Below are 19,473 nucleotides of genomic sequence, written 5' to 3'. Positions count from 1 at the left end.
CTAAATTTTCAAAATTGAAAGGTGTATTAAAATTGTATAACCTTAAAGCATCTAACGGTTGGAGTGATAGAAGTTTTACTGAGCTATTACAAACTTTAAAAGAAATGCTTCCGGAAGGAAACGAGATACCACCCAATATTTACGAAGCGAAGAAAATATTGTGCCCAGTTGATTTGGGAGTTCAAAGAATACACGCGTGCCCAAATGATTGTATATTATATCGAAATGAGTATGAAGACCTTCACGAGTGTCCAAAATGTGGTGCATCACGTTACAAACCAAAGCAGATTGCCAGTGATAAAAGTGATGATTGTAAACCGAATAAAGGACCTCCTGCAAAAGCATTGTGGTACCTCCCCGTAAAACCGAGATTCAAACGTTTGTTCTCAAATGCTAAAGATGCAAAATTACTGCGTTGGCATGCCGAAAACCGGAAGAAAGACGGGAAATTACGGCACCCCGCTGATTCTCCCCAGTGGAGGAATATTGACAGAGAGTTTTCTGAATTCGGACGTGACCCTAGAAATCTAAAGCTTGGGCTGAGTGCAGATGGAATAAATCCGCACAGTAGCATGAGCAGCAAGCATAGCAGTTGGCCGGTTTTATTGTGCATTTATAATCTTCCGCCTTGGTTATGTATGAAGCGCAAATACATCATGTTGACCTTGCTCATATCAGGACCCAAACAGCCCGGGAACGATATAGATGTATATCTAGCGCCATTGATTGAGGATTTAAAAGAATTATGGCAACCCGGAGTGCAAATGTATGATGCATACAGCAAGGAGAAATTCACTTTACGGGCCATGCTTTTCTGCACCATTAATGATTTTCCGGCTTATGGAAATTTGTCGGGTTATAGTGTCAAAGGAGAGAAAGCGTGCCCTGTTTGCCTGGATGATACAGTCGATGTGTGGCTACCCAACTCCTCTAAAAATGTGTACATGGGTCATCGTAGATTTCTTCCTGCCAACCACGCACACCGAAAGAGAAAAAAAGAATTCAATGGAAAGACCGAGAATACCAGAGCAAATTACCCGTTGACCGGTAAGCAAGTTTATTCGCGAGTAAAAGATTTGAAAGTTCAATTGGGTAAATTTAAAAAGAAGGTGGTGAGAAAGAAAGGGGCTCCGAAAATATGTTGGAAGAAGAGGTCAATATTCTGGGATTTACCATACTGGGAGCACTTAGAGGTTCGACACTGTCTCGATGTGATGCATGTGGTTAAAAACGTGTGTGATAGCATAGTTGGAACATTATTGAATATTCCGGGTAAAACTAAGGACGGTATCAATGCTCGGAAAGACATGCAATTCTTGAACATAAGGCCAGATCTACAACCAGCAGAGAAGGAAAGAGAAAAAGGAAAAACTTGTACATATCTAAAACCCGCAATGCATACGCTATCGAAAGCAGAGAAAAAAAGCTTACTGGAATGCCTTCATGGTGTCAAAGTTCCATCTGGATATTCTTCGAATTTTAAAAACCTAGTTTCACTGGATGATTTAAAATTGACAGGAATGAAGTCTCACGACTGTCATGTTTTAATGACACAGCTTCTTCCTGTTGCAATTCGGGGCATATTGCCAAAGTGTGTTAGGCAGACCATTACGAAGCTTTGCTTTTTCTTTAACGCCATCTGTTGCAAAGTAAATGATCCTGATACGCTAGATGCTCTGCAGAAGGAGGTTGTTGTCACTCTTTGTCATCTTGAAATGTATTTTCCGCCGTCTTTTTTTGACATCATGGTTCATTTAATCGTTCACCTAATTAGAGAAATTAAGATGTGTGGACCTGTTTTCTTGCGGTACATGTATCCGTTCGAGAGATACATGGGATTGTTAAAGGGATATGTCAGGAACCGATATCGGCCTGAGGGCAGCATCGTAAGAGCTTACACTGCCGAAGAGGTTATTGAGTTTTGTACTAATTATATGGATGATGTCAAAGCCATCGGCATCCCTAAGTCTCGGCACGAGGGTAGGCTTCACGGGGTAGGAACAATCGGTGCGAAATTATTCGTGCCTGATAGTACAACAATGTCACTAGCACATTTTCATGTTTTGCAACACCTCACTGACGTTCATCCTTTTTGGGACGAGCATATGACTCTTTTGCGGCAACAGAATCCTAAGAAATCTAATAAGTGGTTAATCGGCGAACACAATAAAACGTTTGAAAGATGGTTTACACGTAGAGTCATGCAAGCTCCGGAGGGAGAAAACATTAAAGAAATTGTCAAATTGTTGGCTCTTGGTCCAGTTCATGTCGTGAGGACCTTCCAAGGATATGACATTAACGGGTACACATTTTACACAAGAAATCAAGATGCAAAGAGTACCGTACAAAACAGTGGAGTGACGTTAGTAGCTGTTTCGAGTGATTTGTCAGATCCTAAAGGTGCCGGACCATCGCATGCATCGATGTCATATTACGGGTTTATTGAAGAAATTTGGGAGCTCGATTACATAAGATTTAATATCCCGTTATTTATGTGTAAATGGGTCGATAACCGTAGGGGGGTTAAAGTCGACGAAGATGGTTTTATTCTGGTGGATTTCAGTAAAGCTGGATATAAGGATGATCCATTTATACTTGCAAGACAAGCCACGCAAGTGTTCTACGTAACTGATCCCGCCGATCGTTCAAGACATGTTGTCCTCTCTGGTAAAAGACGTATAATCGGGATTGATAATGTGGAAGACGAAGAAGCGTACGATCATTTTGAGGAGATACCACCGTTTTCTACTGGCATGGCATCTCTACCGGGCGCTGAGGATAATGAAACAGGTCACATGCGCATCGATCATGATGAAGGAGAATGGGTTGAAGAAGTTTCCATTGGCAAGTCATAATGTTAGTATGTCATATATTTAATATTGGTATGTCAAAAAATATTAAAATGTGAGTTAATAATCTTTAATATTGCTGACAAAAAGGTACGGGTTTTTTTTTTCAGAATGCACTGAAACACCCGACGATGAGAAGCATGCAAGTTATTCTTCAACACTTCTTGTAGCTTATTTTTTTTCATGTTATATGTAATTTATTAGCTTATTTTTAAATTTTTAATGTTTGTATTTTAGTAGCTTATTTTATTTTTATTTTATAAGTAATTTTTAAAATACAAAAATATTAAATAACACATAAACATGCTTTTTTATATTTTAAAATAACATACACATACAAAAATATAAAATAACACATAAACGTGCTTTTTTTATATTTTAAAATAACATACACATACAAAAATGATGAATAGCATAACACATAAACATGTTTTTTTTATATTTTAAAATAACATACACATTAAAAAATATAAAATAACACATAAAAATCCTTTTTTTAAATTTTAAAATACAAAAATATAAAATAACACAATAACATGTTTTTTTTATACAAAAATATAAAATAACACAATTTTAAATGAATAGCACTATCAGCATCGGTTCCTAGCTTAAGAACCGATGCTGATAACTATCAGCATCGGTTCTTAAGCTAGGAACCGATGCTGATAGTACCCCGCATTATTTTAAATAAATACCACTATCAGCATCGGTTTCTAGTTTAAGAACCGATGCTGATAACTATCATCATCGGTTCCTAGCTTAAGAACCGATGCTGATAACTATCAGCATCGGTTCTTAAGCTAGGAACCGATGCTGATAGGCTTCCCTCTCCAACCGGCGCCTCTATATTCTTTAAAACTTACTCATTTTTCAAAACCTCAAAACCTCAAAATTAAACCGTGCTGACCTAGCCTTGCTCCTCCTCCGCCGTGACCTAGCCGTGCTCCTTCTCCTCCGCCGTGGCCTAGCCGTGCTCCTTCTCCTCCGCCGTAACCTTCCTTAGCCTCACTCGGCCTCCTCCGCCTCCTCCTTCCTTAGCCGTGACCTCCTTCTCTAGCTGCTTCCTTGGCCGTGACCCCTCTCTCTCCTTCTCCTCCGTTGGCTCTTCTCCTCCGTCGACTCTGTTGGCTTGTGACCTCCGTCGGCTCGTTTGCTCCGCCTCCCTCTCCCTCTCAAATCGGGTAATTAATTGAATTGTTACATTAATTGAATAAGTAATTGTTTTAGTTAACTAGTTAATTACCAAACCGAAATGTATATGATGAATGTATATGATGAATGTATATGATGAATGTATATGATGGTTTAGGGTATATTAGATTCGGGTATATGATTGTGAATATATATGATGAATGTATATGATGGTTTAGGGTATATTAGATTCGGGTATATGCTTGTGAATGTATGTATGTTAGATTGTGAATAATTACCAAACCGAAATGATTGTGAATGTATGTATGTTAGATTGTGAATAATTACCAAACTGAAATGATTGTGAATGTATGTATGTTAGATTAATTCGGGTATATTCTTGTGATAGTACTTGCATAATTTGTATGTATATGATGGTTTAGGGTTTAGGGTTTGCCAATTTAATTCTTGTGAAACTTGTATATGCTTATAGATTCGGGTATATGCTTAAATAATTGTGAATGTGTGTATGCTTAAATAATTGTGATACTTGGGTAAATTCTTGAAATTGTTTAGAAATTCTTGAAATTCTTGAAATTGTTTAGAAATTCTTGAAATTCTTGAAATTGTTTAGAAATTCTTGAAATTGTTTAGAAATTCTTGAAATTCTTGAAATTGTTTAGAAATTCTTGAAATTGTTGAAATTGTTTAGAAATTCTTGAAATTCTTGAAATTCCATAGAAATTCTTGAAATTGTTTAGAAATGTTGAATTAGTTGTTTAAGAATTGTTTAGAGATTCATACAAATGTTGAATTTGTATGAACATATATATTCTTGTGATACTTGGGTAAATTATATTCTTGTGATACTTTGGTAAATTATATGAAGGTGATACTTGTTTGAAATTGTTAGATATTGAGTTTAGAAACTCGAATTTTTTGTCATATTGAAATTGCAATTTTTGATACTTGTTATATTGTTAACCTATTTGCAAATTCAGATATGGAAAGCAATAGTCAGACAGCCTCGGCTAAGAAACGAGGAAGAGGGCCTAATGCAATCAAGGAGAAGTTTAACGAGAAAGGGAAAGAGCTGGAACTTGACAAGTTTCACAGGCCGGTTGTTACTACGGATACAACGTCTTTTCCAACGGAATTCGGTATATTGGTGAGAATGAATATTCCTATAAGTTTCGTATTGTGGAAAGATGTTCCAGAAGAGAACAAGCTGAAAATATGGGAAACACTGAAGGTAAATAACGTAGTACTAAGTTCACAAGCTTTCATTTGATATTAACTAACTCTAAATTTTGATTTCTATTTGTTTGGCAGCTGAGATGGGGTATAAAAGAGGAAGAAAAAGTGAGGAACTATTATTATCAGAAGATGGCTACTTATCACCGGAGGTGGCGAACCGAGATGACTAAAGTGTGGCGCGCGGGTGAGACTCCCGATTTTGCCAAGCAAAATATGGAAGAAAAAGACTGGGAGGTATTTGTCAAGTATCGAGAGACGGAGGAGTTTGAGGTATGTTTATTTCTGCGGATCACCTACCTTATCTCTAAGTAAGAATTCAAATACTCTTATAATTAAGGCCTACAATGATTGTCTTGACATATTAATTGTAGACTGCTAGCAAAATTGGAAAGGAGAATCAGGCCAAAAACGAGTATCCGCATTTCTTAGGATCTAGAGGTTACATGAGCGAGGGTTTTCGGAGTAGGCTTACAGATGCTATGCAGACGATTGCAGACGAGAAAACATCTAGTGATCCGTCTTCCCAAGGCTCAACAAGTGCATTGAAACCAGAAGAGGTCCTTGATATGTCGATTGAGCATAGGCACGTCACCTGGAGACTAGGAAGACAAAAGCTCGATAAGGAGACCAAGGAACGCTTTTATCCAGAAACATACGTACCGGTCATCGAGAAGATTGTAAGAATTTTAGATATTGTTATTCATTGAAAACGCTACTTTACTTTATTAGTTTATTGTAAGAATTTTAGATATTGTCATTCATTGAAACCTCTACGTTAATTTATTAGTTTATAACATGTTGTCATTCCAGGAAGAACAAGAGGCGGCTCTGAAAAAAGGCTTGTTGGCCGTCGAACGATACGACGATGTTCTCGGAAAATCTCTGCCAAATCCGGAACATCCTGGGAGGGTGAGAGGAGTGGGAGGTTTGGTTCCTATCAGGAAAACATACGAGAAGAGCTCAATAAGGAGGAGACGCGCTCCCTCGAGTTCCGAAGCAAAAATGAGGGAAGAACTGAGGGAAGAAATGGAGGACAAAGTAAGAGAAATAGAGGTGAGACTAGAAGCAAAAATGAGGGAAGAAATGAAGTCTCAACTTGCACTTTTGGTTCAGCAGTCAATGGGCCAACAAGTTCAGACGTTTACCCCAACAGTCCTTCAGAGCAGCAGCCAGTCAGTCAAACCAATTGCAGATCTTTCCGGGTATACTGAGGTAATGCAAATTCAAATTCAATAATATTCAAATTTCACCATTTATTTTCCATTACATGTTGTACTGTTCATACGTTTTAGTTTATTCGAGTAAATACATATATCTGAACAGGAGGCAGAAATAAGCTGCAAACTCCAGGCAGCTATCAATGGGAACACTGTTACAGTAGCCGTGGGGACAATTCATGTTCCAGTTGCACCCGGTGGAACAATTCACGGCAGACCGATGCCGCTCGACCATGCAAGAGTGATGGTGGATGGTATTTTCGATGCGGACTTCATAAATCACTCATTACCTGTACCAAATGGCGAGCAGGAAACCCTAAAGGATGCCCTCGGCAGTTTCACTGCATGGCCGATGTCCATGATAGCGATAGGTTCAGCTGAGGTATATTATTATTACAAGTTCTTATACTTCCGAATTAGTATCTATGTGATAGAGTTATAGATGATTTTGGATTTTACTTCAATTTATTATGAAATTTTGCAGGAACCACGCAAAGAAATGATTATTCCTGGAGGTCCGAAAGCAACGAGTCACTGCAAGGCATTTGATGGTATCAATTTTGACAAGCTGGGACAGACATTCAAGCATATTCGTGATCGGTTTTCGGAGCTAGATGGCAGCCCAATCGAAATCGATTCCCCAGCTGATCTTTTATGTTCAGATGACTCCATATGCGTCTATGCAGATGATTATGCGGCCTTGCTTTCACCACGGGAGTGGCTCACTGTACCAGTCGTTCAGATCTGGATGCTGTGAGTTAATATTCGTAATAATTGTAGAATTTAGTACTTTTAATTCAAATTTCACAAAATTGATATCACCTCTATATCTTTATTTTGTAGGTATTGGCACAAATACCTCAAGGAGGAATATCCCGATGAGCAGATTGGTTTCATGGACCCCAATCGAACGAATGCCAACCTGATGAATGATGACCGAGGACGTGTTCTTCAATACATAGGGAAAGCACTCCGAGAAAATCAGGACAAGAGATTAATCTTCATACCATACCATCAGATGTTAGTGTTACATATATATATATTCTAATTTTATTATATTTCTTTCAATTCATATAAATTGAATAATATGACATGCTACAAACCTAACATGCAGAAATCATTGGATATTGGTCGTGCTTATGCCAAGAGAACGTGCATTGTACGTGTACGATTCCGATAAGAAAGGTAAAAGAATGCTGATGATCAGTGCTGCTATCGAGGAGTAAGTGTCTTTCCTAAATTTTACGTTTTTTAAGAATACTAATGATTTTATTATTATATTATCATTTCAAAAATGTATCGTAAGTACTGATTGTTCAATGTTTTCATATTTCAACAGCGCCTTCATAAAGGAAATGGGTGCTTCTTTAACAGTTCATAACGATTGCAAGGTAAAAATTCATATTGCGATATAATTATAATGAATATACATATAAGCCATTTGTATGCTCGTAATACAAACATTTTTTTGTTTGAAACTTGTTATGTAGTGCCCACAACAACCAGCCGGCTGGGAATGTGCATATTATACCATGTTGCTCATGCAAGACATAATAAACCACTGTCTCGATGTTTTTCCGCAATTGAAGGTATATATGCATTTATAAATTTTTCAAAAATAAGAATTGTTGCTTCAAATATAATAAAATACACAATTTAATTGTATATATATGCTCTTCACAAATTCTAAAAATGCAGGATATTCCCGCTAAATATACGTTACAACGCTTGGCCGACTTTCGCCAAATGTGGGCCAAAGCCTTGCTGAAAGAAATTAAGACGAGAGGAAGTTAGGAACATGAATTTTTTGTAATAAGTTAGGATGTGTATGATATATAATTAATTTATGATGTGTTTTATTGATAATTAATTTAGGATGTGTTTTATTGAAAATTAATTTAGAATGTGTTTTATTGATAATTTAGGATTTGTGATAATTTCAAATTTCGGCCAGCTAAATAAATATGGAAGCTGACCATTTAATAAAAAATATTTTTTAAAAATTCAATTGAGTATCAGCATCGGTTCTTACTTAAGAACCGATGCTGATAGTGATTTTCTTAATTAAAATACAAATCAGTATCGGTTTTTCAGTCAGAACCGATGCTGATACTCTATTTTCTGAATTTAAAAAATATAATTTGAAATATACATCTGTATCGGTTGTACAGTAGAACCGATGCTGATAGTTTTTCCTGAATTTTAAAAATTCTATTTACAAAATCTATCTGCATCGGTTGTTAATTAGAACCGATGCAGATTAGTACCTATCTGCATCGGTTGTTAATTAGAACCGATGCAGATTAGTACCTATCTGCATCGGTTGTTAATTAGAACCGATGCAGATTGGTACCTATCTGCATCGGTTGTAACAACCGATACAGATTTGTTTGGTATCTGTGTCGCCCTCATCAGGATCGGTTGTGAACCGATACTGATATCTGTATATAACCGATACTGATTCTATTTTTTCCAATAGTGAATGTACCTACACATCATTAGATTTCTTCATGCAATTCAAGGACTCCCTACAAATTTAATATCACAACAACAACATGTCATATTTTTGGACTGAGCCCGTCTATTCGTTTGAACAATCTCCAACTGTTTCTTCTCATTCTCTGGTCAAAACAAAAAAAAAGGAAAATCCAAAAAAAAGGGAGATCAAACTTACTAGAAAACTTCAATTATAAAGGGAGCAATACTTACAATAGAGCTTTTTCCATATCCTTGTTGGCTGGATCCAAATTAAAGCCATCCAAAAGCACCTGAGAAGCTTCTTCATATCTCTTCGAACACCAAAAAAACAAAAAATATCATAAATACGACAAAAAAAAAAGACAGGAGTGTTGATTACCTTTCTGTAAATATTTTTGGCTTATTACTTTTGTAAATAACTTTTTTTTTCTTATCAATAAAATTGTCGGTTGAGCCAATTCTCACTGACCTTAAAAAAACATGTGACAAAAAATATTCCAAAATAAGCACAGTAAAAAAGGACCATACTACTGTACTTGTTTTGTCTTTCTAACTGCAACTTTTCTTGCGCGGTTATGCATGAAACAGACAAAGAAAGCAAACAAAAAAATCCTTGCCTAATATTTTATGCATCCCACCCGACAAATTATATCATAGAATTAAAACGATATCTACCTATGAGACAATACCACAGCCGTTTAAAGGAATAAGACCAAGTAGAATACATAAAAGTGCAATCATAATTTTTTATATTGAAGCAAGTAACCTTTAGTGACATGAAAGCAGCACCTAGACGGTAGTAGGCTTTGGGCCAGTTCCGCCCAAGGGATTTAGCCGTCTGAGCATCCTCCAAAGCGAGATCCCCTTCCGCCATACGAAGCCAACATAAACTCCTATTTGCAAATATTGTTGCATCTGTTGGGAACATCAACATTGCCTACAACAAGAGAAAGTGGAAACAATATCCAATTCAGAAGTTGAAGGCTTGAAAGTATTAAATATCAATTGACAAAAGTTATCAAATATAAAATTATCCAATAGCAAACTTACAGCAGAATAGAAGTTTATCGCTGCTAAATACTCACTTCTCCTAAATGCTTGTCCACCTTCATCTTTCCAGTAAGCAAACATCTCATTTCTCCTAATTTCATGCTAAAGCATGCAAAATAATGAAATGAGACGTCTAAAATAAATTGGGGATATAGCGCATTTAAAATGGAATACTACATTGACAGAGCATTTAAAATGGATCACCAACCTTTTTCTTAAAAGCTGGAGACTTTACATAATTAATAATTCCTTCAACAGTCCAGTTTGGCACAGTAGGAAGCTGAGATGTCAAAGGAAGAAGCATTTGAACAAATCTCTTTTCTCCGCACTCAGCTGCAATTTCTATTGGCAACATTCCATACTACAACAATAAAATGCATCATCAAAAAATAAGTCACATTACTTTCAGAATATTAAAGTTGAAAGAATGTTATTACAAGAAAAACATAACTATTGCTATATCACTTGACCTAGCATGCGAAGAAAATATCGATATGTAAATTTTTGATATAAGGTGCAAGCTTTCAATTATAATAAAAGGTTGATAGCAAGAAATTCACATCACTGAGCCTGACTTCACTGGGAATATTGGGGTCAGCCGCAGCTTCCAACAAGCACTTCACTGTCTCAGTTGAATGTTCAAAAATTGCAGTTGCTAAAGGACAGCACAAGTTTACATCTGCACCAGCCTATTAGTTATAAACACAATAGAAACTATTAAGGAAAAGGAGCAATAGCAAATCCGCAACAATAGCAACTTTTCATCAAGTGAAACTATAGTGACTCTAGCGATTATTAAGCTAACCATTTCTAACACTAAAATGTTGGGCTACACATTTTAAGCTTCATTAAAATTTCCTACGAACTGGGTTTGTGCCTTGCAAAATGGTTTATTACAAAGAAAAGGAGTCATACCTTAATCAAAAGCTTTGTGTAGTCCAAAGATCCACCAAAGATAGACATTCGAAGTGGAGTAAAGAGTTCATTACTGACTTTGTTGAGCTGGAAAAAACAGAAACTTCATTATTAGAAGAAATATTAATTATATAATAAAAGTTTAACCTATATATTAATTTTGTACTGGAAGATAATTTAAACAAATTACATCAGCATTGTGCTCCACTAAGATCTTTGCAGCTTTTTCATTGGAATAGGCTACAGCATAATGAAGAGGTGTCCCACGGTAGCTTTCGGGATCCACAGCAATTCCTTTGGAGAGCAAGAATTCAATAGACTTGTCTTGTCCTAGAGATGAAACACGAAAAATAGAAGTTAAACGTAACTACTAAAAATAATATAAACTGCCATCAACAAGTTTAGTAATTAATCTTACTAGATCCAACTTTAAAATTTGGAAGGAATATTTTATGACAAAAGAGGGAATTTATTTTTCTGTGTTACCAAGATACCAAGATAACCCATCAATCCATTCTTAACTTGTCTTTCTACTTTCCCTGTTGTGTGTGTGAACAAAAGAGGGAGAGAAAGTGTATGAAAGAGACCCCATTGTGCTGCAATGTGCAGAGGCGTCTCGCCTTTCCAATCAGTGCATGTAGGATCGGCTCCAGAATTATAGAGATAAGTCAAAGTGCCAGTTTTCCCTTCTTGGGCTGCACAAAAAAGTGGTGTTTTACCTGCAATATATTCATTAATTAAAATTTTGGTTTTCGTAGATCTTTTTCATGGTGACCGCATAATTAGAGCTTGAACACTATTTCCAGGTCATACAAGCTGTTTGTGTGAAATAACCTGTAACAAAAGCATTGCTTGTAGAAACAATAATAAAGACAGAGCATTTATCAATATCTTATATTACTTCACATAACCAAAAAGTAACAACTGTAAATAAAAAAAATGATAAAATTGAATGGAAGAAAAACTAAGAGAAGAAATTAAACCTTGATCAGACCGAAAATTTGGATCAAAACCCAACTCCTCAATCAAGTAAAGGCAGATATCTGTTCTCCCATAAGATGCTGCAAAATGAAAAGCACCTGCCCCATTGGCTTCCTTTGTTATCTCTATGGTCTTCTTCATCCCCTCCCCTTTGTCTAACATCTTTGCCATTTCTGCACAGTTGAAATAAAACAACCCAAACAAAACCACAGTGAAATGAAACGCAAAAAGTACCAAACTGTCCAAAGCAACCACCCCCCCCCCCTCCCCAAACTCTCTCTCTCTAAAACAAACACATCCGCACACACGCAGGCAGATTTCACCGCATGTGTGCGAAAAGACCTCTACAATTGTATTTTCTTCCCAGACATCTTCCAGTAAGATGCATAGCACCGATGAGGGAGGATTATTTGAGCATTATTACAAAGATAATGGGGGTAAAATTTTATTTATTGAAAATAAAGTTGAAATACTTTTGAGAACTGAGAGTTGCCCCAACGCAGCAGCATCCAAAAGCGTTTTTTGCAACTCTTCTCGACTTCCGCCTGAAATTAGACGAAAACACACTTTGCTTCAGAGAAAACAAAATATAAAAAAGGAGGGAGAGGAGAAATTTTGAAGAGTGATGGTGGCGGCGGAGAGGAAGGGGGCAATAGTACCTGAGAAATCTCGCGCCATTGGAAGAAATTGAGGGGGGTGGTTAGCGGGAGCAAAAGAGAAGTGAATATGAGGTAGAAGTGAGTATTTTTTTGAGGTGTATTTCAGTAGCCGAGAGCCCAAGTAAAAGGGAATCTGTATGCTCTCAGGTATTGCATAGGATTATCATCACTTTACGGTTTGAGATTAAATATCAACCGGTTTGGGATTCGGGTCACAAGTATTATGGCTTTGAGATTCGTGCTAAATTAAAAATAACGGTCCAGATTTAGCAATTGTAAAAGACTCCCTTATCAGGTATTGGAGAGGATGTTATTTCAGTAAAAGGTAGAATCCGGACAGACAGTAAACTTGGATGGACGTGGGCTTCGGAAGTAATGTAAACCGAATTTCTGAGTACTCGATTCGATTGGGATATGTTCGAGTCCGTTGATATATTATTATAGTTTTTTATTTTATTCGAGTTCTAATTTTATTTGTTTACGAGCTGAAATTAGAAGAATTTGAATAAGTTTGAACTCGTTCAGATAAATCATTAGAATTTTATTTGTATATTATCCAAAGGACTAAAGAGTCAAATATAATTAATAGTTGCTCTTTTATAGAGAAAATTTGCCGATTTTTTTATTTATGCTTTTTAGCGCCATCGAACTCATCATTTAATTTACCAAAATTTGTTTTGCACTTTGATGGGGGCAGATCTCTACCTTCCGCATAGTAATTATTTTACCCAAATACTGGTCTGCTTTGTTTGACCGTCTTGCCTTCTACAGGTCCATCGATTTCAGGCAACCTGCTGCAGCAAAAAAATTTCGTTATATATGATACTGGGGAAAATAAATTGTCATTTTATTTGATTTTATATTTATTTCCTTAATACTGATATTAATGTATAAATTCAAATTACATATTTACCGTACTGCAATCTCATCTGATTGTGCGGTATTTTTATTTATATGATTGTATGTCTTCTGATTAATTGTTTAATATAATATGTTTTCAAAAAATTAATCATGTCTGACAATGTTTTTAATTGAAATTGTTGATGCATGAGTCAATTAGAGGTGCATACGAGATTTATATATATTGTATCGTATGTTTGTATTCAGATTTAAGATGCATCAATGTTAGTCGCAAATTCTGGTATATATATTATTGTAAGGCAACTACAATCAATTAATCAATTTAGAACTGGGTCTAGACAAATGTAATGGATGCATACTTTACATGCTAAACTTAGAATAGTCAAAATATATACAACTTTTAATAAATTAAATGTACTAGAAAGATCATAATATTTTCTAGATTACCTAGAAGTGACTTTTGAACCGGGATCAATAATTCGGAATCTAAGCATTTTTATTTTTTTCCAATAACACATAAAGAAATATATTAATTTTTCTTACAGCCGCGAAAAATCCGATCTGAAAAATATTGATCTGGGTTATTTGTTGCAGTCTTTCTAATAAATCAAATTATATTGTATTCCATCTATTTTCAAAGAAATATATTCAACATTTCGAATATTTTAATACAAAAAATAAATAAAAATTATGTTTAAAAAAAAACAAAACAAAAAAAAGCAAAATGCACAAATCCGGTTAACCAATAACCGGACTCAAATCAAATTTCCGGTTAATAGTTAACCGGACTATTTCAACGTGTCCGGGAATTGGTTAACCGGAAATTTGATTTGAGTCCGGTTACTGGTTAACCGGTTTGGATAGTTTTGCAATTTCAATAGCTAGTAACTAGTTGGTTATTTTTTTAAATTTTATTTATATTTTGGAGATATATAAAAAAATCGGAAGGTATCATATCCTGTGTATTCTACAAACTGTCAAATAATCTCAGATGGCAGATCTGCTAGAGCGCAAAGTCACAAGTGAGAGATGGAGCTATCAAGGATTCACTTACCCCTTGCTGTTACCATGAAGCCAGTTACCTTTCTTTTGCTTCTAATCTAGGGACACTGTTTAGTCCAGGTTTTTAAATTGCTCTGATTGTGGCTGAGCTATACTCTACTATAAACTAATGTAATGGCCAAACCTTTGTGTTAATATATCTGCCTACGGGCTTGCAAATTGCTAAAAAAAAAAAAAAAAAAAAAAACTTTGCTATTTGATATACATGGAGGACATTTTGCATTTGGTAACTCATAGGATATAGTGACCATGGTGACAAGCGAACAGTTTGAATTCGGTTCAGCAGGATTAAAAATTCGTAATTTAGGTATAATTTGGAAATTATTTGGTACAATAAAGAAGAAAAAATAATCCTGCAAAAAAAGAATTAAAAAAATTGGCATTTTTTTCTCGTGAATAATTCGCGATTTACGTTTTATTCAGAGTTCAATTCGGAAACGTCAAAAAAAAAAGAATTAAACGCCAATATATTGCAAGTCTTGTCACTGTGATAATGACCCGTGTGTTTTTCGAAAAAACCATAAGGTCATGTTTGGTTGTGGAGTAATATGTGAAATTAATTTCTTACTTCACATTTAAATAGTCAAATGAGAAATAAAAGAAGAAAAGGTGGAATAAGAGATGAGTTAATTGACTCAGTTCAGTAAATTACTTCACTTCTCTAGGTGGATTAACTTATTTCACACTTACTTTATCGGTAGAGTTCACTGTCATAATTAGAGGTTCATTTTTCAACACCTTATTATATATCTAGATAGATTAATTTAAACCGTGAATTAAATTATCAAACAAAATATATAATATGTGGAGTAACAGAGAGTCCTTAACTTCGCTCCACCATCAAACATGAGCTAATTTTTTTTTCATATGTACATATTGAAGTTGTGTGATGTATAAATTAGAACACATACATATAGTAATATATTATATTCAAATAGAATTATGAAAATACACATTTACATGTACTTTGCCTTCAGTCTATTTCGTTCTCTACCATCCAACAAAAAAAGAATCACCTCCTTTGTGCCAACAAATACAGTTCTCCCTAATAGTTTTACTCTGTGTGAATCAACGCTGATACCACAAAAAAAATTTAATAGAGAGTCCTTAATTAAATGCTTATTAGCCAATACATCAACAATTAAAACCAGTGTTGTAAAAAACGTCCGTTTAGACCGAATAATTGGTCGATTAGTCGTACTGTTATAGATTTTTCCGACTAATTGACCGATTATTCTCAGCTATAACCGATTATTTCTAATTAATCGTTTGATGAGACACTATCAATCCGACGACCGCATTACCGTTATTTACAACACTGATTAAAACAGTTGCAAATTTGCAATTGACCCGCTCAACTCTGCTTGTTATACCCCACTGATACTGTTACAAAAAAAAAACTCGAATGGTACTACTAGAAATATGAACACACAATAAAAATAAGCAATTTTGATATAAAATTGCTTATTCGTATATAATATTTCTTCTCACTGGAACTGGTGCGTCACTATTGCTGGTACGCTAGTACATGGTTTAATATACATATACAGATAATTGTATCAGCTTTTATAATTCAAAATCATTTCCATCTCTACTTCCACCTACACTACATAAATATTTTTTTTATCGGAGAAGGATTCCAACAGCATATTTTTTTTTATCCACTACAAAATGCCACAACCTAAATTATTTATCTATATTTCAAATTTTTAAAAGTTACATATCAAATTGGAACCATAAATTTTCTTTGTTCTAACGAGAGATGTGTCCATATAAAATGTTATGATATTTTGAATTTAATCTATACTATACTAATTTGTCAAAAAATAAACGCATTAAAATTAATTTATCAAAATTAACTAGATTGGTCACTTGATCTAATATAAATTAATTAAAAAATTTACAGTATTTTTTATTAAAAATACAATGCTCATGAAATTGAAGAGGATCAACCGTTTAGATTTATCATTTTTATTTTAAATTTTATTATTTAACAGCTCAATTAGAAATTGGAGCCCCTCCCTCAGCTAATATCTATAATAGTGTTTTCTTTCCAATTTTCAATTTAAGGTGGCATATTCTATTTTTATTTCTCGGGTGTACAACAATTGCTAGAAAATAAAGTTTTTTTAAGGCAAACATTTTCTAATTGACATGTTGCGAAAAGAATCGTTTTTATTTTAAAAGTAAAATATAAGAGAGAGACTAATATAAAAGACATTGAGATTTCATTTTATGTATGTTCAAATTTATAAATTAAAACCAAACTTAATTTCCATATATTAGTTTATAACTGTTTTTAATTTCTCTATGATTGTTGTAATCGAGACGCTCCCAGTACATTTGGGTCGTGATGACATAACATAACAAAACAAATTAAAAGTCTGTTAATAAAAGCTTAATCCATGTTGAAATTTTGAAAATTTAAGAGTAATTCAATCGATAAGTTTAATCTCGTACACTTTTCAAACACTCTTTAATGATTCAATTAATCTCTTTTAATTGCAACTTAATTTATAATATTTGTTGTCATATAAAGGTGAATTCACAATATTTGATTAATGTATTAAAAGTTTTGAAATAAAATACTGAAAACCTTTATAGGCTGTTATTCATTTGTATTTTCTGGTAAAGAAAGAAAGAAAAATAGATCTGTTTGAATATCTGTTTTGTATGTTCATCAAGTTGCTATTACATCGTTCATATAGAAAATGCAAACCATATAAAACAAACTAGTGTTGTGCTGCAAATAAAACAAGCAAGGCACAACGGATCAATTACTGACAGAAACAGAAAATAATTCTTCCAAGAAGAATGAAACTAAGCTATTGTTCCTCCAGTTGGGAATGAAATGGAGGTCTCCATTTATTGTTTAATAAATATTTTGTTCTTTAGTAATATTTATATTTACTAATAGCTACTTTAGAAGTTCCTTTGTACTTATCTTGTTTAACAAATTTTGATTGCTCCACAATTTTTTTTAAAAAAATAAATAAAAACGAACCCATTAAATGAAAAAAAGGCGTGTTCATCTCAATTTATAAAGTTTTTCTAAGATTGATGTACTGTTTTAAAAATATCATCAGCTATTTACTTTAAATTTATAAAAATGAACCCGTTAAATAAAAAAAAGACGTGTTCAGTCAAACAGTATACTTGTATAAATATGGATATTTAATTTAAATATTCGTAATGCATAAAATTAAATCTCCCAAGTATCTCGAGTGCGTATTCTCTGAGATACCTCATATTTCGTGTGACCGATGTGTCTTGTTTCTATCTCGGGAGGAGCCAGTATCATGTCAGCTTTGAGATTCGTCAAGAACCTATTTGAACGATTAGGATTTTTCCAAAAATTAACGATAGATACAAGGCACCTCAGACAATGCGAATTCGATATCTCGCCGTATCTTTTCACCGCAAAAGAATGTTCACCGTATCTTTTTTTTTCACAGCTCATTAATTAAGACCGACTCACTAGTCGTGTTAAACAAGCTACCACTCTCCTGTCCTTGTGCCCTTCCCCAAATCCATTTTCCCTTCCCTTTTTCAAATTCTTGTAATCCTCGATTTCTCAGCTGCAGTGAGCCATCCGACGCTGCGGCTCTGCTGCTCACCGACGTTCCGACGCTCCGACGCATCCGACGCTGTGGCGCATCCGACGCAGTGAACCATTGCCAATCTATCCGACGCTGCGGCTCACCGACGCTCTGTTCAACGGAAGACCAGATCTGGCAAGAAAGACCGCCAGTGTTTTTTCTTTTCTTTTGCTCGTAGTCTTTTAATTTCAAGGAACAAAAAAAGATATTAAGAATACAAAATGTAGGTATTGGTTTAGATTTATGTTTGTTCTCTCACTATATTTCATTTCCGTTGTATTTCTTGATACTGAAAATTATTTTCTAGTAGATCTGTTTTATCGCTGCACTTCTACTATAGTCTATTTTGGCATTTCTTTTTTTTATCGAGTTTTTATGCTTTTTCGAGATTTTTTTACTTTGTGTAGATGTCATATGCTGAAATCGATCATAGTATACTGTCGTTAAAAGCTCTGTGGATGGAGGGAACTTAATATTGTCTTTCTTTTGTTTAAATTGAAACGATTCATATTTGTTCTTTGTTCTTTTAGGCTTCTACTGTAGTCTATTTTTGACGTCTCTGTTTTTTTTTTTTAATGTTTATCTATTTGTAGTAACTTTATACCGTGTAGGTGCCATAGGCTGAAATCTTTCACAGTTAATAGTACAATCACGTTTTTGCTGGACAAGATCAGGTTAAGAATCTCTGGAATTTCAATACTACCGCTATTCTGGTTTTCTTTTAGCATACAATATGTTCTAGATTTCTCTATTTGTGTGTATGGTGACATAATGTAAGTTACCAAATAGAATAACGTAACAAATAGAAGATCTTGATGCATCATCAGAAGAACTTTTTCTTTTTTATTATTAACACTATGTTTCTATTATTGTTTTCCCTTATCGAGTGTTTTTTTGTTTTTGGTTAGGAAAGAAGCACGAGGATAGGAGTAGCCAATCATTCCAAATCTGTCATTGTGTGGACTTGATTGATCGCAATGCCACGTAATAAGAGGATGTTACAGTATAAAGAGGTATAGCCTTTTTCTTCTTCTAATTTATGGTGCACTTTGGTAGCTGGTTATCATATTGTGCGAAACATTGGTCTTTTGTTTAATTGACTTGTTGTTATGTCAGAAAATCAGAACACGTGCCTGCGTTGTTTTAATTTGGGTTATTTTTTTTTTGTTTTATGTTAGGAAACTAGCATGAGGATGCACGGCTTACAAAGCTACTGAAGGTCTGCGTGAAATGGATATTGGGGATTCTTGGATGTCATTAGTAAATAGTATAGCCGTCTTTATAAAAAAAAAAGTTAGTAAAAAGTAAGTTCTTATTATCTTTTTATGATATTATTATTATAGTTGTTTTGGTACCTAATAGGTTATATCATTGTGCAATACTAATGTACTCAAACACGTAATCATATCAAGAT

The 19,473-nt window shown here is 34.6% G+C and overlaps 2 protein-coding genes across 2 annotated transcripts; one reads left to right on the top strand and one right to left on the bottom strand.

Moving 5' to 3' along the window:
• Positions 1-2,753: 2,753 nt before the first annotated feature.
• On the top strand, positions 2,754-7,387 carry LOC144576003 (uncharacterized). The gene is made up of 7 exons (XM_078326274.1): positions 2,754-2,844; positions 2,960-3,015; positions 5,313-5,507; positions 5,609-5,914; positions 6,048-6,146; positions 6,561-6,708; positions 7,341-7,387. Exons 1-7 carry the CDS (start codon positions 2,754-2,756, stop codon positions 7,385-7,387), a joined length of 942 nt encoding a protein of 313 aa, XP_078182400.1.
• A 1,555-nt stretch (positions 7,388-8,942) lies between these two features.
• LOC144576002 (uncharacterized) lies at positions 8,943-12,570 on the bottom strand. Its single transcript, XM_078326273.1, has 12 exons — positions 12,538-12,570; positions 12,352-12,423; positions 11,881-12,051; positions 11,485-11,616; positions 11,088-11,227; positions 10,898-10,984; positions 10,543-10,671; positions 10,191-10,343; positions 9,983-10,084; positions 9,699-9,869; positions 9,164-9,243; positions 8,943-8,982 (listed from the first exon to the last, which is right to left on the bottom strand). The coding sequence occupies exons 1-12, from the start codon at positions 12,554-12,556 to the stop codon at positions 8,943-8,945; spliced, it is 1,296 nt and encodes a 431-aa protein (XP_078182399.1). The 5' UTR covers positions 12,557-12,570.
• Positions 12,571-19,473: the final 6,903 nt, after the last annotated feature.

Source organism: Carex rostrata, chromosome 24 (genome assembly GCF_964058835.1).
Source record: "Carex rostrata chromosome 24, lpCarRost1.2, whole genome shotgun sequence".
Taxonomy (NCBI): domain Eukaryota; kingdom Viridiplantae; phylum Streptophyta; class Magnoliopsida; order Poales; family Cyperaceae; genus Carex; species Carex rostrata.
The sequence above is the reverse complement of the archived record's forward strand: the minus strand, read 5'-3'. Positions and strand labels throughout refer to the sequence as shown.